We start from the raw sequence: 23,897 nt of genomic DNA on the forward strand, positions 1-23,897 counted from the left end.
TGAGATCAATCATGCAACTTTGAATTCATAAGCTGTCAACCGACTGTTTCAAAACTTCTATCGATGACAATACTTGCACGATTTGGTGTCATACAAGTATGCCTTTAATGGCTTCAACTGCACAAGGCACTACTTGTCAGATCACTTAAGTACCAACTTGCCCACACACATACAGTACTTTCAAACGAAACCAAACATATCTGATGCCAGAATTAACGCTATTTGCTGATGCACAATTACAGCAAACATGGCCTAGAGAACAAAAGGCGCAAGTTGGCATCTCGACAGAGTGCAGTCTAGTTAAAATACTGCATTTTATTACGATACATCTATATTTAGGGCTGCCTACTTTGTATCAAATAGATGGATATGATAGATAGCTAGATTTTCAGATCCAGTCCTATATTGCGCTGATCATAGCAATGGTCACTGAGTTATGGCCATTTGAAATATTATAAACTGCTGTAACACTGCTGTAATAGTGCCCTGTGTGTGTGTGTGTGTGTGTGTGTGTGTGTGTGTGTGTGTGTGTGTGTGTGTGTTTTGTATTGTTTATTCTTTTTTTATTGGTGCAAGTATTGCCAGCATTTATTTGTGCACAGAATAACAGCTAGAACCTTTACTGATCCTAAAATGTTTTGAATGACCTACAGCGAGTGAATAGTTGCCAGTGCAGTGACACACACACACGCACGCACGCACGCACGCACGCACGCACACACACATTATTTTCATTGTTGTATTTTAAGCCCTGCCTCTGCGAAGACGAGTGTTGTGAAAGATTACGTAATGCCACATGACACAGTGCTCTGTATAAAACTGGACAATGGGGTTTAGAGAAGGGGGAGGGGGGTGCTATAGAGGAGGACAGTCATGAGGGCTTCTCTAGACACACACCTGCTTTCACACTTGATGTTGTTCTCTTCCTTCTCTGCTTTGTCTTCCTCGCCTTCCTCTTCTTGTGAGCTGCAGGCACCGTTTAATCCTGACAGAATCCACAAGCCCGGGGACGTGGTTCTGGGTGCCATGTTTGCTATCCACCTGTCATCTGTCTTCCCTGATCTGTCTTTCACCTCCGAGCCACAGGACCCCATTTGCTATGAGTGAGTCAATATTCTTAAGATAGTATTGTTATTATTTGATTTATTCTTTTTTTCAGAAAAAAAAAAGAAATAAAGAAGTACAAAATAGACTTCTGTTTATCACAGAAAAGTCCTACAAAAGACAAACAAGTAAAGAAGTACAAAATAGACTTCTGTTTATCACAGAAAAGTCCTACAAAAGACAAACAAGTAATTTGGTAATCAGGGATTAGTTGATGTTTTATATTTCTACAAAGGTAAATATTCAAGGTTTGTGTGTGTTAGTTTCGACATTGATGAGTTCAGGTGGGCCCAGACCATGGCGTTTGCCGTTACGGAGATCAACAGAAACCCCAACCTGCTACCCAACGTCACTCTGGGGTACAGTCTCTACGACACCTGCTACACGCCTGGAGTTGCAATCCGTGCAGCGCTGTCACTGATCAGCGGGAGAGAGGAGCGCTTCACACTGCATCAGAGCTGCGTCGGCTCTCCTCCCGTGATCGGAATTGTGGGCGATGTGGGGTCAGCAAATTCTCTGGCCATCTCTAGTGTGTTAGGTTTGTACAGAGTGCCCCTGGTAAGTTGCTTACTTGAACCCGCTTTTTTTACCATCACCTTTTAACGATGATGTGATTTTTATTGTTTATCATATCATCACTGTCGGGCAGAAACCTCCTTCTTGTATATTTGTCAGTAACTAAGTTGCTACTATTACTACTTTGTCACACTACAGTGTCACACGTAGCTAACATGGCTGATCTACAATTAAGCTCAAAATGTGGTTTGAACCTTTAGATCAGCAAATTTAGGCTAGTTTTGAATGTTAATCTTAGAAAGTAACAGTTTTGGACATATGGCTATGAGATTTCCACCCGACAAGGACGTGCATACTATAGGTGTTTGAGCTTGGAAGGCATAGGACATATTTACTTACAGGCATAGCATGAGAGTGGAGCAGGCAAGGTCAAAGTGCAATGCGTCTGTGTTCCAGGTTTGATTCATCAGGCCCGGGGTCAGGCTGCTCTCGTGGTCACATATAATGTCATTGTATTGGGAATGACCTTAATTAGTCGAATGGTCGACTAATCAACAAGAGATCCTGATTTGACTACCAATCAATAGCTTCTGGCTTAATTTGTTATATTAATTATCTAATAGTTTTGCCAAAAATAGTGTGTGTGTGTGTGTGTGTGTGTGTGTGTGTGTGTGTGTGTGTGTGTGTGTGTGTGTGTATATATATATATATATATATATATATATATATATATATATATATATATATTATGCTTTTGAGATTGACTAATTCAAACTAAACGACTACTGTACATGTTAAATCAAACATTAAGCACCACCAACGCCCAAATGGAAGGATCCTCTATTATGTTCAATTTGTTATGTTATGCAATCAAACTGGTTCGATGATTCAAATTAATTTTTTATATATTGCATAGAAATTAATGACCGGCAGAGTCTACTACAGAACACATGTTTTGTGCCATTTTCAGATTAGCGCCTATGCCTTGTCCTCCCGTCTGAGTGACCGGAATCAGCACCCTGCCTTCTTTAGAACAGTCATAAGCAATACAATCCAGGTAAACTTCTAAGTCAAATATGTTCCATAATACACTTGACAAATATTCCCCTTTAGTGAGTGTAATTGATATTGCATATTACCTCTTATTTGCTCGTATTTCTGCTGAAGCCTATTTGCTTCCGGGCAGTCCCTGGAACAACATATTTTGAGATGAGTGTCCGTATCTAAATACATATAATTTTTTGGGCTTCTTGACATGAAAGAGTTTGAGCACCACTAATACTGAAACATATGTTGTTGTTGTTGTTGTTGTTGTTTTTTTTTGTTTTTTTTTCTAAAACAGTTTTTCAGACATTTGTAGAATTGTCCCAAGGTCTTACGATTTTATGATTGATTTTAAGATGTGTTTACTTGTTTTTAAAACTCTAATCTATGGTCTGGCACTTTCATACCTCTATGAGTGAGAGATGTCTGCAACAGAGCAGAAAGCCTGCAACACTCCAAATTAAATAGTCTTTATGGTGCACAGTTCAAAATAACACGAGACAAAGAAGAAGTTGCCAGCACACAAGGAATATCCTTTTCACATAGTTAATTTACCTCACTGGACATTGAACAACGTACACGACCACAACCTCACGTGTTGACCTATCCTTGTGTGCTGGCTACTTCTTTTTTGTACCTCTATGAGTGCCTGCCTTGACTAGCCTGATTTCAGACAGCTTTAATCTGACATTGTTCCCTATCAGAGCGATTTATGGGTGGAGGGACTTTTACCTCCCCTAAACCAATCACTAGAGATCAGCGGATCCATCCATGCGCACAACATTGCTAGCCATTTAGTACACACAATGGCAACAAACATCACGTGTGTGTCTGTGTGCAAGCGTGTGCGGCGTGCGTGTGTCTCTGCGAGTGACAGCTTGCTTCCACACAGAACTGCAATCAGAAACGTAATCAAAAGCTTAATTGGTGAAATCAAAAAAGCACATGCAATGTAATGCATTTGAAACGACATTGCAGTGCACACCATGGGGTGATCACTGCTTGCCTCCTGAATTGTTTTATTTTTATTCTTGTTAATTTTATGTTTTATTTTGTTGCTGAGTGAGGTCAGAAGACAAAGTGACGTGAGTGAGATAAAAAAACAAAAAAAAACAAAAAAAAAACAGGGTGAAATCTGCCAATCGCAATAGGCACTAACGGTATTTGCGTGTGTTCGCCACTTCCCCCAAAAAAAGGTTTATGTTCCCCACCCCCACATCCCCCCAAAAAAGGTTCTATGTTTTCCGCTCAACGAAAAAAAGGATCTCTATGTTTCCCATCCAAATAAGGTAGGCTATATGTTCCCAACTCAAATAGATAGGTAGATAGATAGATAGATAGATAGATAGATAGATAGATAGATAGATAGATAGATAGATAGATAGATACCTTTATTATCCCACGGGGGAAATTCAGTTGCCCAGAGGCAGCACAGCAGTTAAGGTTACAAGTTACAGAGAAGTAAGAAAAAGAAAAAGAGTACTGTAGTATACAGTCAAGCACAAAAAAAGAAGAATATATACATAAAGTGACCACGAAACATTCAACGCTCATAAGTGACACGTCACACACACAAAAAAAGCTATACTCAAGCATAACTTAACAAACAGTGCCAAACAAAAGAGTGCACATACCAGTCACTGCTAGTCAATGCAGTCATGCAACACAAGTATCACACCGCCATATCAACACCGCAATAATACACAGTACAACTAACACAACCCAATAGTGCATGACCAGAAAAAAATTGACCAAAGTCAGTGCAAATAAGTCAAGAATATATATATACATTTTTTTCCTTTTAAAGCAATAATAATAATAATAATTTTTCCTTTTAAAGCAATAATGGGGGCCACAGCAAGACGCCACAGCAACCCTCTCAGGGAACAGTACGTTAGAGGTCAGTCAGTACAACTTTTGTTCCAGTAGTGCAAGGTAACAGTTGTCCTAGGTAATCCAATTAGGCCTCGGCAAGCGACCATCATGAGTCTCGTTGTATTGCTTGAGAGCGACCGGCACAAAGGACTTTCCAAGTCTTTCGTGCCTCCGTCCTGGGTAGCGGAAACGGTTGTTTCCTCTCGTACTCCAGTAACCAAAGATCTCAGGGTAGGAAATGGTGTGACATCTGGGCACTAAGAACATGTGGGCAATTCTATGTTAGGTGACCAGTTGTCCAGGTGCCCACACATGTCCCTAGTGCCCAGATCATCCAGATCATCGTCATAGCCCATTCGTCATAGCCCATTCGTCATAGCCCATTCATCCCAGTCATAATAAAAGTATGGTGCCCAGTTGTCCCTAGTGTCCTCCTGTCCCACTAGTATTCGTAATTTCTCCTACGGTCCCGTTACAACACCAGACCAGAGAAACAGTCCGCTCAGAGAGTGGGCGGGTCTATGGGCTGACCTGCTTGACGTGCCTACAATGACGTCTGCTTCTAAGGGCCGACGGCTTGGAATAAACTCCCATCACACCTAAGTCAGGCAGCCTATGTTTTAAAGCACAACTCAAATATGCATTAACTATTACAAAAATAGCAGATACACCTTCAAGCTCAAGCTTGTAGATCTGCTATTTTTGAAAAAGCTTGAAAATGTGTGCGAGTCTTTGAATATTTTTTATAAATGTCTTTTCTTGTCATGTCAAGGAACCCTAGAATTTTATGTATTTGGCCGCGATCCCCTTCTCGAAATATTATGTATCAGGGACCAACCAGACGCTGATATTTAAGTTACAAATGTTCACTTAAAAAAAAAAAAATATATATATATATATATATATATATATATATATATATATATATATATATATATAGTAAAGTATAAAATACGGCTAGCATGATCAAGTTTACAGTTTACAGTTTAGTTTACAGTTTTGGCATTTAGCAGACGCTTTTAATCCAAGAACACAAGATAGTAAAAGGCACAAAGCATTATAATTTACTTTACCGTTCGAAATAATGATTTGTTGGCTTTAAGTCCAGCGATTTCTGTGTTAAAATAGCAGGGTTTACCCTTCAAAGCTGACGTCAGCACCAGCCAAGTTGCTGAGAAATGTGCTGAGTGGGCGGGGCGCGAATAAGGCTTATTAGAGAAAAGAAAAGATGAGTGTTAAAATGTTTTAGCAATTTTATTATTTTGATTTCAGTGGGTGGGGGTATCCCTACAAGTGGCTAAATATGTATTTTACACAATAAGCTGGCAATTTCTTTGTTACTATTTACACCAGCCCCTTAAGTCACATCTGCCCATGAAAGATTGTGGTGCATCTTGGGAATTAGCTTATGTCTAAAAAATACATATTTAGCCACTTGTACGCAGGCACTGAAATCAAAATACAAAAATCTAAATCGTTAAAATCACTAAAATGATAGAAAAAAGTAAATGAAAACATTGTAACACTTATCTCTAATGACTATCTAAAATATGAACCCCTGTTAAAAAAAGAAAAGTCCTTAAAGGGGATGACCTCCCATTTTCAGTAATCAACAATATATTTTATATATGTTAATATTGATGAGTGAACATTAGCCCAAGTGCCCCCCCTCCTGTTGAGACGGGAACGGAGTTTGGACGATTTGGGGGTCACGTGACCAGTGACGTTGTCAAGTTGTGAAATGCAGCCTGCCTCCATACGTTTCAGTGGGATATCAGAAACAGCGCGACTTCAATTTAAATACAGAGCCTTTTCAGCCATGTCAGTTGTATTATGTACAAGGGCTGTGTCTTGTGAGCTAGAATATGTATCCATATGCCATCCAAAACGAGAAGGATCTACTCCTTCTGCTATTATTACTTTGTTGACACGGAACGAGGGAAGTAGGGCGGAAATACATGCCCATATTTGGCGGAACGTGATAACGAGCGACCGACGGCCGCATCGGCGCTCTCGAAGCTCAGATGGAGGAAACGAGGCGGACAGAGAGAGAAACAAGCACAGACAAAGTAAGAGAGAAACACACTTTCTCAAAAAAAATCTTTTGGGGAGCATGGTGAGGAGCTGGATCCGTCTCCTAGATTGTTTTGATTTTCGCATTTGACTTCCCTCTTCTGAGCGCCGTCCGTCGCTCGTTGAAAAACGTCATCACGTTCCGCCAAATATGGGCATGTATTTCCGCCCTACTTCCCTCGTTCCGTGTCAACAAAGTAATAATAGCAGAAGGAGTAGATCCTTCTCGTTTTGGATGGCATATGGATACATATTCTAGCTCACAAGACACAGCCCTTGTACATAATACAACTGACATGGCTGAAAAGGCTCTGTATTTAAATTGAAGTCGCGCTGTTTCTGATATCCCACTGAAACGTATGGAGGCAGGCTGCATTTCACAACTTGACAACGTCACTGGTCACGTGACCCCCAAATCGTCCAAACTCCGTTCCCCTCTCAACAGGAGGGGGGGCACTTGGGCTAATGTTCACTCATCAATATTAACATATATAAAATATATAGTTGATTACTGAAAATGGGAGGTCATCCCCTTTAAGCACCCATGTAGATAGATAGATACCTTTATTATCCCACGGGGGAAATGCAGTTGCCCAGAGGCAGCACAGCAGTTAAGGTTACAAGTTAAAGAAAAAGAGTACTGTAGTGTAGTCCAAAGAGCAAGCACAAAAAAAATATAAATAAAACATAAAGTGTCGAAAGCTATTGCAAAAAAAAGAAGAATATATACATAAAGTGACCACGAAACATTCAACGCTCATAAGTGACACGTCACACACACAAAAAAGCTATACTCAAAGCATAACTTAATAAACAGTGCCAAAGAAAAGTGCACATAACAGTCACTGCTAGTCAATGCAGTCATGCAACACAGTATCACACCGCCATATCAACACCGCAATAATACACAGTACAACCAACACAACCCAATAGTGCAGGGCCAGAAAATAAGTGACCAAAGTCAGTGCAAATAAGTCAATAAGTCCATGTCTCAATTCATTGTCCATTCAGACGAGAGGAGATGACCTGGACACTGCTGAATGCAAAACTGAGACATACAAGAACTCACCAACCCCATGCAGACTCTTAAATGAGAGTCGATTTTAGATTTGTGTTTTAGATTAAAGACTTTTAGATAGGCAGATTTTAGATTGTAATCAGCAAAATAATTCTTTGTTTTTTAATGGCTTCTGTCTTTTTAAACATCTGTGATCATGCTGAAAGCTGAATAAACAAACATAATTCAGGTGCGAGCCATGCTCCAGATAATGAGACGGTTCGGCTGGACGTGGGCAGGACTGTTGTATCAGGACGAAGCCTACGGCCGCGACGGTGCCCAGATGTTCCAGTCCGAGCTGGACCAGTCCGGTTGGGGTTGCCTGGCATACATGGAGCCCATACCCTGGGAAAGCGACCCGGCTGAACTCCGGAGGATTGTCTCCGTGATGAAGAGATCCACGGCTCGCGTGGTCGCTGTCTTTGTGTACGGGAGACGTCTGGTTAAACTCCTGGACGAGGTTGGGTTCATGGTCCATGTTAATCTAGACTGACATTAGTTAAAAATACAGTACTTGCCTCTGAGATGTAATGGGGCAGAAGTAAAAGTACAGAAAGCTGTTACAATCCACAGGTCATGGAGCAGAAAGTCTCGGGTCTCCAGTGGATAGCTGATATAAGCTTCATGGAGGTGCCAAAGCTCCTGACTCCTCGTTACATGACGTATGTGAGAGGCAGCCTGGGCCTTACATTCCGCCGTGGAGAGATACCAGGCCTCAGGGACTCCCTGTTGAAAATACATCCTGGAAAGGACCTCGACAGCCATGTCATAGTGAGTCTTTGGATTGATTTGCAACGTTCAACGTTGCAGGGGTTGGCAACCTTTTTGACATCAAGGGACATCTTTGTTTTTTTACAACAAGGTTTCCTTTTGACTTGCGCCCGCAGAGCGTGCAAGTAGGCTACTGCGTTTCGGCTGCGTGCAGTAGGCCTATGTAGGTATGTAGGTATGTTGGTGGTAGGCTACTACAGTGTTTCTCAACCACTGTGCCTGGGGCCTTTGGTGTGCCCCTGAGAAGGGTCAATTGTGCCCCTTGAAACTGCTTGAAAGCCAGTATTGTATTTATCATTTTAAAAATGATTTAAACTAGTGAAAACAGCCGATCACCGCGAGGCGTTGTGTGCTTGTAGATCTGCTGTTTTCACTACTGTTGTGCGACAGCCTTGTATGATGAAGCAAGGCTTTACTTTGCGAAGAAACGTACACATTTGAAACTTGGAGATACAAGGTTTCTACCCGACAGTGACGATATTTACACCCCTGTATTATGTTGGTGTGCCCATGGATTCTTGGGACATGAAAAGTGTGCCCATGCAGAAAAAAGGTTGAGAAACACTGGGCTACTGTATGTAGTTGTCTGTGTGTGTTTAAGTCCATAGCCCAATCAGGCAACGTCATCATTTGCAAGTTGGCACCTCGACAGAGTGCAGTTCTAGTTTAGATTGTAATTAGAGAAAAGAAAAGATGAGTGTTAAAATGTTTTCATTTACAGCTTTCTATCATTTAGCGATTTTAATTTCAGTGGGTGGGGGCATGCCTTATCCCTTATCCCTAAACTTCTTTGCCTTTTTGCCAGACCCATGAAATGGGTAGGCCTACATAAGCAAATGTCGGTCTGTCTGTCCGGGTTTTCTATATAAAGGGTATATATGATGATGACATGATGATGACATGCCTACAAAAGGCATGATGTCATAAATGATGATGACAGACAGGGGGTTGGCAGAGGGTTGGCAGAACCGGGGTCTGGCACAACCAGGTTGACCTGGTCTAGTTCTATATACATTTTCTAAACATTTTAAGAAATATTTAAAATAGCCAACCTACATCAACATGTTGTGAGCTTCTAGATCAGCTATTTGAAATATTCAAAAATGCTTTTCAAAATAGTAAAAAATATGGAAGAGAGTTAAGGTATAAGGTGTAAGGCATGGACAAAAATAGAGCCCTTTGTGTCTAAAAAGTACATTGTTCATTTTCTAGGCGAATATCGTCCATCGGCGAATTTTGGGTAGACGATGGCTGATGGGAATATTTTGGCATATCGCCCAAGCCTGGTAGTTAACATTTCTCAAGCTTTCCTTTGGCTATCAAGTGTATGTGATTGTCTTGGGAAAAATCAGTTATCAGTCTATTGTGACTGTGGAGCCACTTTCCATGTAGCATCTTCTGAAACAATCCGCCGTTGGGGTGACCACAACCTTCGGTGATTCTGCGAGCTTTGCTGACACAGCCTTCGTCGTTTAAGTCCTGGTTGGAGAGAAGATCCTCTGATGCGTTTGATACATTTAGTATTTAATCCTCTATTTATTTGTGCCAGCAAGTATACTGTGTTCGGGGCATAGCTGTCAGGTATCTCTCAGTGTTTACACCTGTAGCCAATCAGGGACCAGCATTCCTGGTGATGACACCAACAACAGCCAATGAGGGAACAGCTTTCTTGGTGACGTCACCATTAACAAGGGTGCAACCTCATATAAATAACAAGGCGCGCTCTGCTGGCGCACAATTAGGCCATACACGGCCACGAGTGCACAAGGAGCAAGTTGGCACCTCGAAAATCTAATGTCTATTTTAAATATTCCCAAGGTATTATGTTTCTGTTGAGTATTCATTTGTTTTCTTCAGGTGAGGCAGTTTTGGGAGCACTCATTTCAGTGTAAATTTGCACCCCTTCCGCCAGAGTGGGTGGATGCAGGTGGAAGGGTGTGTACTGGACAAGAGGACCTGGCAACAGCAGAAACCACCCTGCTGGATGTGTCTGACCTCAGGGCAGAGTATAATGTTTACAAGGCTGTGTACGCTATGGCCCACGCCCTCCATGACATGTTGCAGTGTGTGCCAGGAACAGGGCCTTTCCCTGGGCACAGCTGTGCCCGTTTGCAGGAAATACAGCCATGGCAGGTGGGATATTAATAAACAATTTACCAGAGTTTGTAGTTTGTAGCCTCTATTTATAGTTTGATAGTGTAGACAGGAAACAGGGAGAGAGAGATGGGGAGAGACATGCAGTACTGGTAACGGCACTCAAACGCGTCAGGCTGCCTATGTGCCTGGACCGATGCACCACCACTCAGACGGATAATTTTCTGATTGATTGATTGATTGATTGATTGCCTCCTGATGTGAAGACCGTTCATCCGTTCATCCGTGTTTGTGTGTGTGTGTGTGTGTGTGTGTGTGTGTGTGTGTGTGTGTGTGTGTGTGTGTGTGTGTGTGTGTGCGTCTCTGTCCAGTCAATCTCTGGCACCGCTGGGCCGCTCGTAGCAAAACTGTGCACGCACACTACCTGCATGCCAGAGCAGAACCTCTGCCCACATTTTTTGCGGCCGATGGTCGTGTTTTCTTTCACCCAGAAATGAAAAATTATAACAGCGACCATCTGTGCTTTATTTATGGTCCGTGGAAAAGGGCTTGTTTTGACCAAGAACCAAGAACGGAGATAGATTCTGAGATACAGCCATTTTTCCTGAAGTTCATTTACATTGTTGTGAACGGCAGATCGCATTTCCTGATGATGTTATCTTGCGATGGATTATGGGAATTAGAGTTGTTGCATCAGTCCCGGGTGCCGCAGAATGTGTTAATTCATGAACAAAGACAGGGACTGTCTTTGTCACTTGTGTGTATGTTGTACAAAGTAGGTTTTTAAAATGGCACTTTGTTTGTTTACCACCCATTTCTAGCTAGTGTATTACCTGGAAAAGACCAACTTCACCACCTCCTTTGGTGATCAGGTATCTTTTGATGAGAACGGCGATGCCTTACCAATCTGTGACATCATGAACTGGGTGTGGCTCCCTGATGGAAGCGCAGAGGTTCACAATGTAGGTGTGTTCAAGAGATCGGCCTCCTCAGGGGAAGAACTGATCCTTGATGAAGACAGAATCTTCTGGAACTTTGAAACAAAACAGGTCACTTTGGCTTTTTAAATGCCTGAATGCTGAGCTTATGACATGAATTGTAATTGTAAAGTGTGGGCTGAAGTTGATCATATGTTATCATCCCCAGTAGCCTGTAAGGTCAGTGTGCAGTGAGAGCTGTTCCCCTGGAACCCGTCTGGCCAGAAGGAAAGGGGAACCTGTCTGCTGCTTTGACTGCATCACATGTTCTGAAGGAGAGATCAGCAATCAGACTGGTAGGTTTACATTATGGGAACACAACCATGCACCGTCTGTGAGAGGTGTGACATTCAAGTGAGTTGAAAAGGAAAAGGATCAAATTGGCTTGATACTTTGTCTATTCATGGGTTGCATTTGTAGTCCTACACCGGCCATGTTGAGGACCAACACAGGTGTTCTGATTGGCGTAGAACATCAGTTCTGTGCCGATCAGACAAATAGAAACACCTGTGTTGGTCCTCAACATGGCTGTTTAGGACTACAAATGCAACCCATGAATAATCTTCTCTTCTTTGTTGTTAAGACTCTACAGAGTGCACCAGCTGTCCAGAGGACTTCTGGTCCAGTCCCCAGCGTGACCAGTGTGTCCCTAAGAGCGTGGAGTTCCTCTCCTACCATGAGGCCCTGGGTATCTGCTTGACAACCATCGCGTTGCTGGGCACACTCCTGTGTACCGTCGTCCTGGGAATCTTCGTCTATCTTCGAGACACGCCCATGGTGCGCGCCAACAACTCAGAACTCAGCTTCCAGCTGTTGCTCTCGCTCCATCTGTGTTTCCTGTGTTCTCTTCTGTTCATTGGACGTCCCAGACTCTGGACTTGTCAGCTGAGACATGCAGTGTTTGGGATCACGTTTGTACTCTGTGTGTCTTGTATCCTGGTAAAGACTATGGTGGTGTTGGCCGTGTTCAAGGCCTCCAAGCCTGGAGGAGCAGACATTATGAAGTTGTTCGGTGCTGCGCAGCAGAGAGGAACCGTCCTGGCTCTTACTTCCATTCAAGTAATAATCTGCACTTCCTGGCTTGTTTCTGCCACACCAACCCCTCATAAAAACACACAATACCTCAGAGATAAGATAGTCTATGAGTGTGATGTGGGATCAACTGTTGGTTTTGCAGTGTTACTGGGTTATATTGGTTTACTGGCTCTTCTCAGTTTCGTCCTGGCATTCATGGCAAGGAATCTTCCCGACAACTTCAACGAAGCCAAGTTGATCACTTTCAGCATGTTGATCTTCTGTGCCGTGTGGATAGCCTTCATCCCAGCATATATCAGCTCCCCTGGGAAATATGCAGATGTAGTGGAGGTGTTTGCTATTTTAGTATCTAGTTTGGGCCTTTTGGTGGCGCTGTTTGGACCAAAGTGTTATATAATGCTTTTGAAACCGGAGAAAAACACTAAGAAGTCCATCATGGGTCGTGGTGCCACCAGGACTTAAAAGAAGAAGTTCAATTAAAATATATTCTCTCCTAGAGTATCCCAGTGTAAAAGAAAACAAAAACAGTCAGCTTTCTTTACGAGACCCTGTTGAAAAAGTGGCAACCCTTCCTTTTACAGTATAGTAATTACCAGATAACTACCAGGTAATACCTAGTATATATATATACCTTTTAATTGGTCATTTAAAGCAATTGTTAGATTGCTTCCATGTCACTACATTTTAATTGCTTGTCATTGTAATTTGTCAATAAAACCGGTATCCATGATGTATGCTTTTATAAAATGTTATCAGGGATGTCCATTGCCTGTCAGATAGTTAGATATTCCTGCTCCCCATGTCTACAGTGGAACAAGGGAGCGTATCGATATTGCAACATACCATTTGTTCAATGTTCATTTGTTCGATGCGGGTGAATGATAAACTGGTGAAATGCTAACCTGCCGATAGTGGGAGAGTTGATCACACTCGTAAAGCCCCGGGCCGGACCAATCAGCGGCAGCTACGGGCGGGCTCTGAGCGGCTCTGAACCAATAGAGTCAGATTGCAGACCACGTGGAAACCCAGGAGGCAGATGAGTGGTTTGGCACTCCCAGACTGTGATAGAAAGACGGCCCCATCCAATCACCTGCTAAAGAATTTGAAAAAATGGCCCATCCCTTACATCGAGTCTACCCGAACGATCCCAGATGAAGGTAAGCAGAGCGGTATGCCATTATCTGGAGCAGTCAGGTTACCATTTATGGTCAGATTGGCCAAAATGTCATGTGAAGCACACCAACGCACCAATCCTCGAGATGCCCATCTGATCAGAAAGAGCGAATACACTTCCCGGCACAACTGCCGAGGCAATGATTCCTATGCCGCGGCAATTGTACCTAATCCGTGGCACAGCCGGAAAGACCGGCAATGGAGCTGTGTCTGCCGCTGAGGTCAGATGTAGAGGTATTGACCAGCCCCATAAATGGAGATCTAGGTGATGATCCAGTCGTCTCCATGTATCAAGAGTTTGATGAGGTCAGTGTTGTGCTTCATATATGGAGATCCAGGTGATGATAGTCAGCAGTCTTGATTAGCAAATTAGTCCATGAGCCCAGGTCTGAATTTTCACTGTCCCTAGGCGGCCGAGCGTCAAGTCAGGGACTTATTATCTAGGGTATCCCTAGATAATATTTCAACACAATAGCCCTTCTTAAATTCTTGGTGACAATCACTGTGGCAACTCTCTTGACTTTCATAATGGACTGCACCGGCACAACCATGAGATTCACTCCCAGCTTTTATTGCAGTTGAGGTGTAAAACACCAAGTCGTCTTCAGGTGGCTTGGCTCTGTGTTTAAAGTTTCTGAGTGTGAGCCTTGCGGTACTTGCATTGGATCCAAACCCTGTACATGGTTAGCTGTTTTCTTCGGTTCACCAGGAGCTTCCTGTCTACAAGATTCTGCACTTTCTCAAGCCCTGCCTCAGTGAACATGTCATGGAGCTCATCTTGAGTAAAGAAATAGACTCGTGTTCCATCGCCCCGGACGTAAAAGTTTTCCGACAAACATCTCCCTTTCTTGAAGCGCAGCTGTGCCATGTCATAGCGTCCGTAGTCCCGGAGAATCAGCACTCCCCCTGGCTTCAGCAGCCGAGCTAATCTGTTAATGGATGCTTGCATTTTGTCAGGATGCAAGGCTGACAGCACAAAGATTAGTAATACAACATCCAAGCTTCCATCGGGGACAGGGTAATAGGCTTCCACATCACTGAAGTCATGAACAAAGGCATGGCAGCGCCCAGGGTCATACTCGGCACTCCTCTTGACTAGCTCCACAGCAGTGCTGGAGAAATCACAGCAGTAAACAAAGAGTCCAGCGTCGCTGTTAGTCTTCATAATTGGAAAAACGGTGTTGCCCACGCCACAGCCGGCCTCCAGAATGCGGTATGTTGCAGAGGAGCCTGGGAAGCTGCCAGCATTTGGAGAAAGGGAAGTGACCCCCTCACTTTTTCTTTGTTCCTGGGGACTGTCGTCGGAGACTTCAGGATGGGCTTCATGGTTGAGAAAACACTGTGGACCCAGCTCTGGGAACTCGGTGAGGAGCCAGAGACGGTCTTTGAAAAAGCGATTCTCATGGATTGTATAAAAGTTATTCCAGTACTCATTTGCCCTTGAGTCATATTCTTCTTGTCTTTCTGCAGGAAGTGGGTTACTGTTCTCTAGAACCTTCTTCTTAGCAGCTGCCACTTGTTCCTCTGTCCATTCCACATTGTCCCATGCGTTGTGCTGGAAGACTTGACGTGGCTCTGTCAAGAAACGTGTGCCGAACTGAGGGCATTTCACATCTTCACTCGAACACTCTGGCACAATTTGCCCCGCTTCCATGCTTTCTTTCTCCACCTTCCTTCCCACAGCCCTTTCCTCAGCCTGTCTAGTGACCGCAGCGTCTGCTCTACTCTTTGTGAGTCCCCATGGACGCACCACTTCAGGCTGGTCCTGTGCCAGCGCGTCATTTCTTTCCTCTTCTCTCACAAGCACCATCCCGGTCACTGGCAGCATATAGTGCTTGAGTCGATCCAACCTCACGCCCAAGTGCCTCCTTTCTTCTGTCAGTGGATTGCAAACATATCTAATTGTGCAACGACAATAATCAAACTATAATTTAGGCAAATCCAGGTCAGTCTGTCTGTCTGTGAGGCCGCGCATACATCATCCAAGGGGAAAACCCTTGAAAGACACATGGTGACGTCATCCAATGGGAAAACCCTTGAAATAACATAGTGATGTAATTATTGGGGTGATTACGTCATCATCATCATCATCATCATCATCAACAGCCCACTATAAATTAGGCAAATCTATGTCTGTCCGTCCGTCCGTCCGTCCGTCCGTCCGTCCGTGTATGAATGAATGATTTTATCTGGAGGGCCGAATTGTCATGTGAAGCTTGACCAATCCTCAAGGTATGGTCTCATTGGACATTTTTAATCATCCAATCATCAGACCGGGACGGACACTACACACATATTCTGAATGTACGGGACAGATAAAACCTGTTCACTCTGGACTGAAATGACCATATATGGACATGAGGGGACACACATTTACGGACAGATAAAACCTGTTCATTCTGGACTGAAATGACCATATATGGACATGAACGGGATACACAAAGCCACTCCTTGGAAGCGGCTTTCACAGCTTCAAAAAGGGAACGTTCCCTGCGTTGACGCTGATGCGACGCCCGATGGCTGCAGTGGAGCCCTGCCGTATTAGTGCAGGCTCATCATTGCAGTTAAAATATATAGGGCCCAATTTTGACGGTGGTACTGGGCGCCGCGCTAAGGAGATTCCATCTATCCACTAACGTTTTGTACTCATGGAAATTGACCAGTATTATGACTTCTGCGCTGTTGTTCATTGTGCGCTCAGCGGCTGAAGAATTATTCATTCAATCATACCCATGACTGTCGTCCACATACTTGACGATTATGTTGGAGCTGAGCTTGGCCTCGCCTATACTCGTCGTGCCTATACAAAGTTTGTCACAGTCAAATACAATATGTAGGTAATAGAACTTAAACTGTTATTGTCATCATAAAACTTAGATTTCATTTTCATTTACTTGGTTAAAAAGAATAATCTCACGTATTTACAGCCATACCTCTATAATAGAATTCACGGTCCAAAAAATGATAAAACAATCTTGGGACTGAGTGCACTTGTGTCGCTGCAGTTATTTTCAGAAGGTCCCTGCCAGCAAGAGCCTTGTGTTTCACTTTCACTAACACAGTAAGTTAACTCTTATACTGTATCCTGTTATGCTAAGTTGTTTGAAAGAAGTTGTTTGTGTGTCACTTTACTTTTTATCCTTGTAAAAAGTACAAGGATAAAAACAATATGTTCCGGGAGAACCTGCAGAAGAAGATGGCCTCCAGACCTGCAGCAGCAGCCAACAGCAAACACTCCAGAGAACCTCTGTCAATATGTTTGTTTGACAATATGTTATAAAGTGTGTTATAATGAGGCTACTTCCATTTGATTCAATGGTATCCATTCATTAATAGTGAGTTTATGTTTAAGTTGTCAAGTCTTAGCTTTCGTCTCACATATACTCTCTTGTTTAAATATGATTATTTTGGGCTAATGTGTGTGTGTGTGTGTGTGTGTGTGTGTGTGTGTGTGTGTGTGTGTGTGTGTGTGTGTGCGTGCGTGCGTGCGTGCGTGCGTGCGTGCGTGTTGTATGCCGGGTAGAGTGTCCTCTTTTTGGGGATTCAGAATATGGTCACCCTAAAAGACAATGATGAGTGGGAGGAGAGCAGTGAAGGTCGTCCAGCTTTAAACACGCTGCAATCACACAAGACAAAAACATTGCTAGGACAAAGATTGTCTTTGAGCAGCAAATTGTCCCAAGATGTGAAATCATCAAAGCAAACAGAAACCATGAAGCATCGCACATCTGTCCACTTGTTCTTTAACTATAATGGACCATTTTTGGGCTCTATTCCTAGCATATATATATGGGTCAGTGACGTGACGCCCCAAAAAATGTGTTTTTAAAAAAACTTTAAATTGCAGGCATAAAAGTTATTTACTTTTGTTCTACTCACTCTCAACCTTATGGAAATACATTTTGTTTTTAGATATTTTATTGGAATCAGACTTTATTCAGCAGTTTGTTGTACTTGTGCCTAAAATCGTCATATGGTGTGACATGAAAATAATTGTTCATAAAATGAAAATGGAGTACATCTTTCTTAAGTTACTCACTTTATCAAAGTCCTTTATCATAACTAACCAGTGATCCACTATAGTTTTTTGAAAATTAATTATATCTGTATATTTTTTTCATAATCGACACTCTGTGTGAGGCCCATGTTCATGATCTTACAACATATTTTAAATGTATTCTGTCAAAACTTTCTCTAAAATTACACAAATATTTGTGACTCTTCCTGATAATATTCTCTATGTAATCCATAAACATTTTTTTGGTTTAATCATTAATAAAGGTATGATTTTTCACTATTTGGAATGTCACACCAAATGATTTAGTGTCACACCGTATGATCATATCTTCATGTGTCAAAGCAAACTGTGTTTTAACCTACCTATTAGTGAGTACTGAACTTTACTGATTGATTAAACAATTACCCAGGATAACATGGCCTTAATATTTCTGAACAGGATATTATTGTAGAGCTTTAACATGGGATAAGAAAGAATTGTAGTAGTAGATGGATGATGAGGATGTGCACAGGAATGCTACGCACACCTAAGTCTTCTGCCGGCCCACGGCAGAAGGATCCTAAAGAGACAATAAGGCGCATAGCCACACTTGGAGCCAAGGCAACATTTTATTAACACCAATTAGTGGAAACAGAACTCGGCATTCAGGTAAATTGCTTTTTTCCGAAGTCTCCTGAACTTGAACACAGAATTTTGTGTTGAACAAATGTAATTAGGAATCATGACATTACACCACATCTCCACTAGCTAAAGAGTGCTGGGTTGCTCAACTCCGAAAATAGCTGATCTACAAGCTCTCGCAGCACAACGTGTTGAGAGCTTGTAGATCAGCTATTTTCGCTAGTTTTGTCTCGGGTCCTACCTTAACACTGTCCACTGTCCAGTCCAGTGAGTGAAAGTACAAAAGTATTAGATCAGATTAGATTATACATTTAGACTGTATTGTACATCAGCCAGTCGTATTTGGTGAGGGTAGCAAACCGGCTGCCTTGTTGCGGTTCTGCTATGCCACAGACAACCTCCTGCTCTTCGTAGAAAATGCAGTCTCGCCCCTTTGGCTCCTCTCTCCTTGCTGGGTCATTGTTTAGTTTCTCCCTGTACTTTCTCGTTCTCTCAGCACTCATTTTCCAGCTGACAAAAGAAAATGGAATGTATAGTTTAAGACAAAGAGAAAATATTGTTTAGATTGAAACAATATGTTAAGGTTTCTGTGAAGGGGTTTCTGCTCTGTCTGATGAATTTAAAGTATCACTGAATGAAGCTAAATTACATTTTATGTAAAAATGTTTAAAACAAATGTTTAAATGTACAAAAGAAACATGGAACTTTGTTATTTATTGTTATATCTGTAGTTAAATACAGTATAAATCATATGGTGTGACAATCAAGTCATATGGCGTGACAAGCAGACATGTCACACCATTATGATTAACACTTGGGTGACTGAAAATAAAAAACTACCACTACGCCTGCATTTATCGTTCATTTTGACCGTTATTTTCTCTCCCTTTTTGCCCAGGAGCGCAACACTTCCTCCCCCTGCTGCCAGCGGGGGTTCTATTGTCTTCCGAATTTGAATTAGCATTTCAATTGACCTCTCAAACACTCTCGCTTTCAATGTTAACTTCATGGTTTGGGAACAGGCTTGAGAAAATGACCTAGGCCTACTGTATCATGATCTTACTTTTAATGTCACTGGTTTAATTTCGTATCGCTTCGCAGCGCAGCCCAGCATCCGCCGAGGCCTTTGTATTATAACAGATTGTTGAGTTTTGAAAGTCATTTTAAAACAGTTCAGTTTTGCATGCAGGAATAAATCAATGATCAGCGTCTTTGCGCACAGTGCGCCATGCAGTTTGAGTGGTTATAGACACGTTTGTTTATCCAGAAACATATCTTTTATGGCTTTGTTTTATTTACGGTTTGGGAGATTCAAGGCCAACACAGCACGCACCGCGCTATTGATTAGTAATCTAATGTGGAGATTAGATTAGACACATGACAAAATAAAATAATTAGGCCAAAGCTTTCATATGTCCCGACTTTATTATTCTTATTACTATTATTATTACCCATAGTTATTAGTTATTATTATTAGGCCTACTATTACTACTGCATAGTACTGTGTTCTATCCCTGTCATTCCATGTTATATGAGATACTTAAATTGTTTCCTGTTTCGATGCAAAATCTGTCTGTGTGCGTGAGCGAGAGAGGTTGCTTTCACGAATGTTTTTTTTTTACATGTGGTAGGGCTATACATGTATGTCTAATAAAATATTCTGTCATCCAATCAATGTGTGTTGAGCTTGAAATATGAACACGGCGGTGACTGTGACAGAGAGACAATAATTCTCTGTAGGCAGCCTACAACTAGTAGTAATTCATTTCTGTTGCTTGATAGGCTATTATAAAACTCTCATTATTTTGGGGTTTTGCTGTGTTTAGTCCCCTTATGCCCGTATGCTTATATTATCAAACAATGATGGTAATAGTGGTAAATAATACTACTATTACGGGTAATAATAATAATAATAATAATAATACAGGCATACTGATGAATGAATAAATAACAGCAACGAAGAAAGTGTCATAATTCAACAACGTTTATTGTTTTCAACAGTTTACATCAGAATATAAAGCAAGTGTGTAATAAAAACAGGCAAAAAATAAAACATGCTGGCATGCAACTTCAAGTTCACCACAAAAAAAAATGTTCGTTCTGGTGCATTTACAGGCACTTTGGACAAGTCATGGAGAACTCCCCAGCACACGAGCCACACGCTCTGATGCCACATTTCTGACAGGAATCTAGAGTTTTGTTTCCGCATCTGTTCAGCTGACACTGCCTTCTCCTCTTCGGGCTGTTCTCCAGCATGTTGTTGTCCAGCAAGCACAGAAAACTGCTCAACTCATCCTGAATTCTGACCTTGGCAAAAGCAGTAGGGCCTGGTGTATCTGTGAAAATATTGCGCCGTGGTACCCTGCCACGGCCAGCTCCGGCTACCAAGCCTGACCAAACGGTTCCATCTTTACCGAGCGCAGTGGTAGATTCGGTAGGCGTAGATTCAGGCTGCTGTTGTTCCGTTGTAGCTTCACATTCGTCTGGGTCATCTTCATATTCTGATTCGGTATCAGAATCAGAAGCAGGTGGGTAGTACGTTTCTTCTGGTGCATCTTGTCCAATATCGCCAGTCGCACCGCCATCATCATCACTGTCCCCCTCGCCAGGTGCAGTCACTTGTGAAAGCAGGTTGCTCGCTTCCAGTGCGGTGTAGCGCCGTTCTCGTCTCATCCTCGCAGGCATAGTCAGCTTGTCAGCTCGTGCTTGGTAAATGTGACTCTGACTGTATTTGTGGAGAGCTTTTATACAAATTTTTGCAGGCTAAGTGGGCTATCAAAACTCCTGGTCTATAATGACTCATGCATAATAATGCAGATTAGTCTGCATAGGAATGTGACACTGTAATCCTTTCATGTATAAGGCAAAATAATGTGACTTCACAGTGTGTGTATATATATATATATATATATATATATATATATATATATATATATATATAAATATATATATATATATATATATATATATATATATATATATATATATATATATATATATGTACAGTATATTACATTACATCAGAGATACCTTATGCACATTTATAACTAATTGTCAGATCAGATATGATTCTAAGAGAGAGAGAGAGAGAGAGAGAGAGAGAGAGAGAGAGAGAGAGAGAGAGAGAGAAAGAGAAGAGAGAGAGTGTATAACGTTATGGACATTTATAACTCAAATTATCAGATATGATTGATTTCTAAATGACCACTGACATTAATTTGGGTTAGACATTGGTTTCCAAGAGCTAAGATTATAGACACAAGCTCACAATGCTATGCACATAAGCCAAAGTCTGGTTTTGAAGTGGACATACAAGGTTTCCACCTGAGAGAACGACAATACAAATACATTCTAACTTGGAGAACTTGGCTATTTGTACTTTATATACGTTAGTAAATCCAATTTCCAATATTTTAACTTCTACTCCACTAGGCCACATTTATTTCAAAACGTATTTACAAATTATAATATAAAATAGGCCTATACATAAACCACTTTAATTCACACAGTACTGTGTGAATTGTTTCGAAACTAACAAATTGGCCTATTTCAAAACAATACTAACACATTGGCTATTCAAATTACACAGCTATCAGTAAGGAATGCAGCCACTGATCAATGGATTGAAACATTTATTTGAAGTTAACAAATGGAAATGTTAAATGTACATAATAATAATGTCGCTACACAATAGTTTTTACAGTTCAGAGAGTTCAGAGAGAGAGAGAGAGAGAGAGAGAGAGAGAGAGAGAGAGAGAGAGAGAGAGAGAGAGAGAGAGAGTGTATAACGTTATGGACATTTATAACTCAAACATTTATAACCCTCAAATTATAACTCAAATGATCAGATATGATTGACGAACGCAAACACCATCGCAGGACAGAGAAGAATTAGGCGATAATGATAGGCTACAGCTGGGGGGAAAAAACAGCCTCGCCAAACGTGTGTCTGTAGAATGAAACCAAATGGACCCGGACGGTTCCATTTGGTTTCATTTGGCTCATTATATATGGTATACTGTATATATTATACTCTCAAGTACTACAAATACCCCAAAACTGTAGGCCTACGTAACGTTACTTTACACCACCGCATATCTGCATTCTCTATCGCAACGAAATGAAGAACTGTTACGTGGTGCGATAATGTGCGATAACAATACAATTGATACATTGATATTATCATTATTATTTTCAATTATAAAATACAACATTAGAGATAGTGTATTTAGTCATGTTATCTTTGCTGACAGGGACATGTAAATGTTCTATTAGAAGGAACAAAGGCGCACTCCAGGGGGGCTGTAGGTGTGAAGTCTCTTGCTGCTGGGAGAAATGGGGGAGAACGGTCATTTCTGCCGATAAGTGCCGTCAGAGTTGTATAATTGTATTTTATTTCATAATTAGGAAACGTTTCAGAAGTGGAAAAAAAACGAGAACATATATCTTGAGTATTTAGGAAAAGTCATGGAAGGGGAAATTTCTGAGACATTCAAGGGGAGAGTTATTGCACTTTGAAATCTCAAAATCGGCCTAAAGGACCGGTTAGTCACCCGTGTGTTAAGTGTCACACCATATTACGTTTTCTGCATTTAGGTTTACCTTGAGGCTACTATGTACACATTAGCATGCTAACAGCATGCTAGCTATAACAAAGCAACCTAGATCTACATGGAAATATGACCAAAACTTCAAATAACTTAAGCTTTTTTTAATGAAAAGGTGTCACACCAACAGACATCCAAAGTGGTGAGTTTGTCAAAGTTTCAACAAGATGGCATTTCATGAAAATGTTAAAATCATAACTCACCTCAGACACCTGTCTTGCAGTTGTGCTGGGAGTGCTGAATAGCCTTACAGAAGAAGGACCTCTCTAGCCAATAGGTGTCCAAATAATTGCCTGTTTAATTTGTCCAAACTAGTGTCACACCAAATGATTTTGGTTTGGGGGACAAAATGTTTTTGATCAGAAATGACTGAAAACATTATGCTTTGACTTTGAAAAGATATAGGCTCACAAATAGACATTTTTTTTAGCCTAAATTCATTTTCAAATGATTTTTAGCAATTCTTTTTCTTAGTTTTATTCAAGTTCCCACTTTGAGAAACAAGGTCAGGACAGTCACACCATATGAGTTTTGCCATGTTTGGTTGAAAATTCTGAAGAAATGAGGAATGAAATGTTTTAATCTTGAGTAAGTTCACATAAAGCTTAATGTCCTGCACAATATTCAGAAGGTTTTTGACAAATATATTTTTTATTTATACATGTTTGACACCGAGGACAGCGAAAACGTTACGTCACGTCACCCACCCATATATATATATATATATATATATATATATATATATATATATATATGTTACAGTATGTTTGGGTAACTCAGGACGTTCTATGTAAGAGCGCTTGTTTTGTCGTTCACCACACACTAATCACCACCAGATGGCGACGTCAGCCACTGCTCTGCCATTCACTAGTGAAGGCGCTGACGTCACTCGTTTGCGACTCTCTTTCTTTATTTACTAGCCTAGCCTAGCC

At 41.5% G+C, this 23,897-nt stretch overlaps 2 protein-coding genes across 3 annotated transcripts; one reads left to right on the forward strand and one right to left on the reverse strand.

The window, feature by feature from the left end:
* The first annotated feature begins 848 nt into the window (after positions 1-848).
* Positions 849-13,232, forward strand: LOC308305518 (extracellular calcium-sensing receptor-like). 2 transcript variants are annotated; one of them, XM_080750315.1, is made up of 9 exons: positions 849-1,103; positions 1,368-1,642; positions 2,591-2,677; positions 7,837-8,129; positions 8,243-8,440; positions 10,298-10,573; positions 11,356-11,583; positions 11,684-11,807; positions 12,095-13,232. In XM_080750315.1, the coding sequence occupies exons 4-9, from the start codon at positions 7,869-7,871 to the stop codon at positions 13,006-13,008; spliced, it is 2,001 nt and encodes a 666-aa protein (XP_080606441.1). In that variant the 5' UTR covers positions 849-1,103; positions 1,368-1,642; positions 2,591-2,677; positions 7,837-7,868; the 3' UTR covers positions 13,009-13,232. The 2 variants fall into 2 exon arrangements, with proteins under 2 accessions (XP_080606441.1, XP_080606440.1); XM_080750314.1 differs by lacking the exons at positions 849-1,103; positions 1,368-1,642 and having other exon boundaries at positions 2,446-2,677; positions 7,860-8,129.
* Positions 13,233-14,344: 1,112 nt separating this feature from the next.
* On the reverse strand, positions 14,345-15,529 carry mettl2a (methyltransferase 2A, methylcytidine; the record flags this gene model as incomplete). The annotated part of the gene is made up of 1 exon (XM_080739339.1): positions 14,345-15,529. One exon carries the CDS (start codon positions 15,527-15,529, stop codon positions 14,345-14,347), a length of 1,185 nt encoding a protein of 394 aa, XP_080595465.1.
* Between the last annotated feature and the right edge of the window lie 8,368 nt (positions 15,530-23,897).

The sequence above is a fragment of the Nannobrachium achirus genome (genome assembly GCF_963921795.1).
Source record: "Nannobrachium achirus genome assembly, chromosome: 2".
In the NCBI taxonomy this organism is placed as follows: Eukaryota; Metazoa; Chordata; class Actinopteri; order Myctophiformes; family Myctophidae; genus Nannobrachium; species Nannobrachium achirus.

Bases quoted from the DNA above. Each gene is read 5' to 3' on its own strand.
- LOC308305518 (XM_080750314.1), top strand. From the start codon at position 2,543: ATGACCGGCAGAGTCTACTACAGAACACATGTTTTGTGCCATTTTCAG. The intron at 8,130-8,242 runs GTTGGGTTCATG...TACAATCCACAG, and splicing joins TGGTTAAACTCCTGGACGAG to GTCATGGAGCAGAAAGTCTC. The intron at 11,808-12,094 runs GTAGGTTTACAT...TTTGTTGTTAAG, and splicing joins AGAGATCAGCAATCAGACTG to ACTCTACAGAGTGCACCAGC.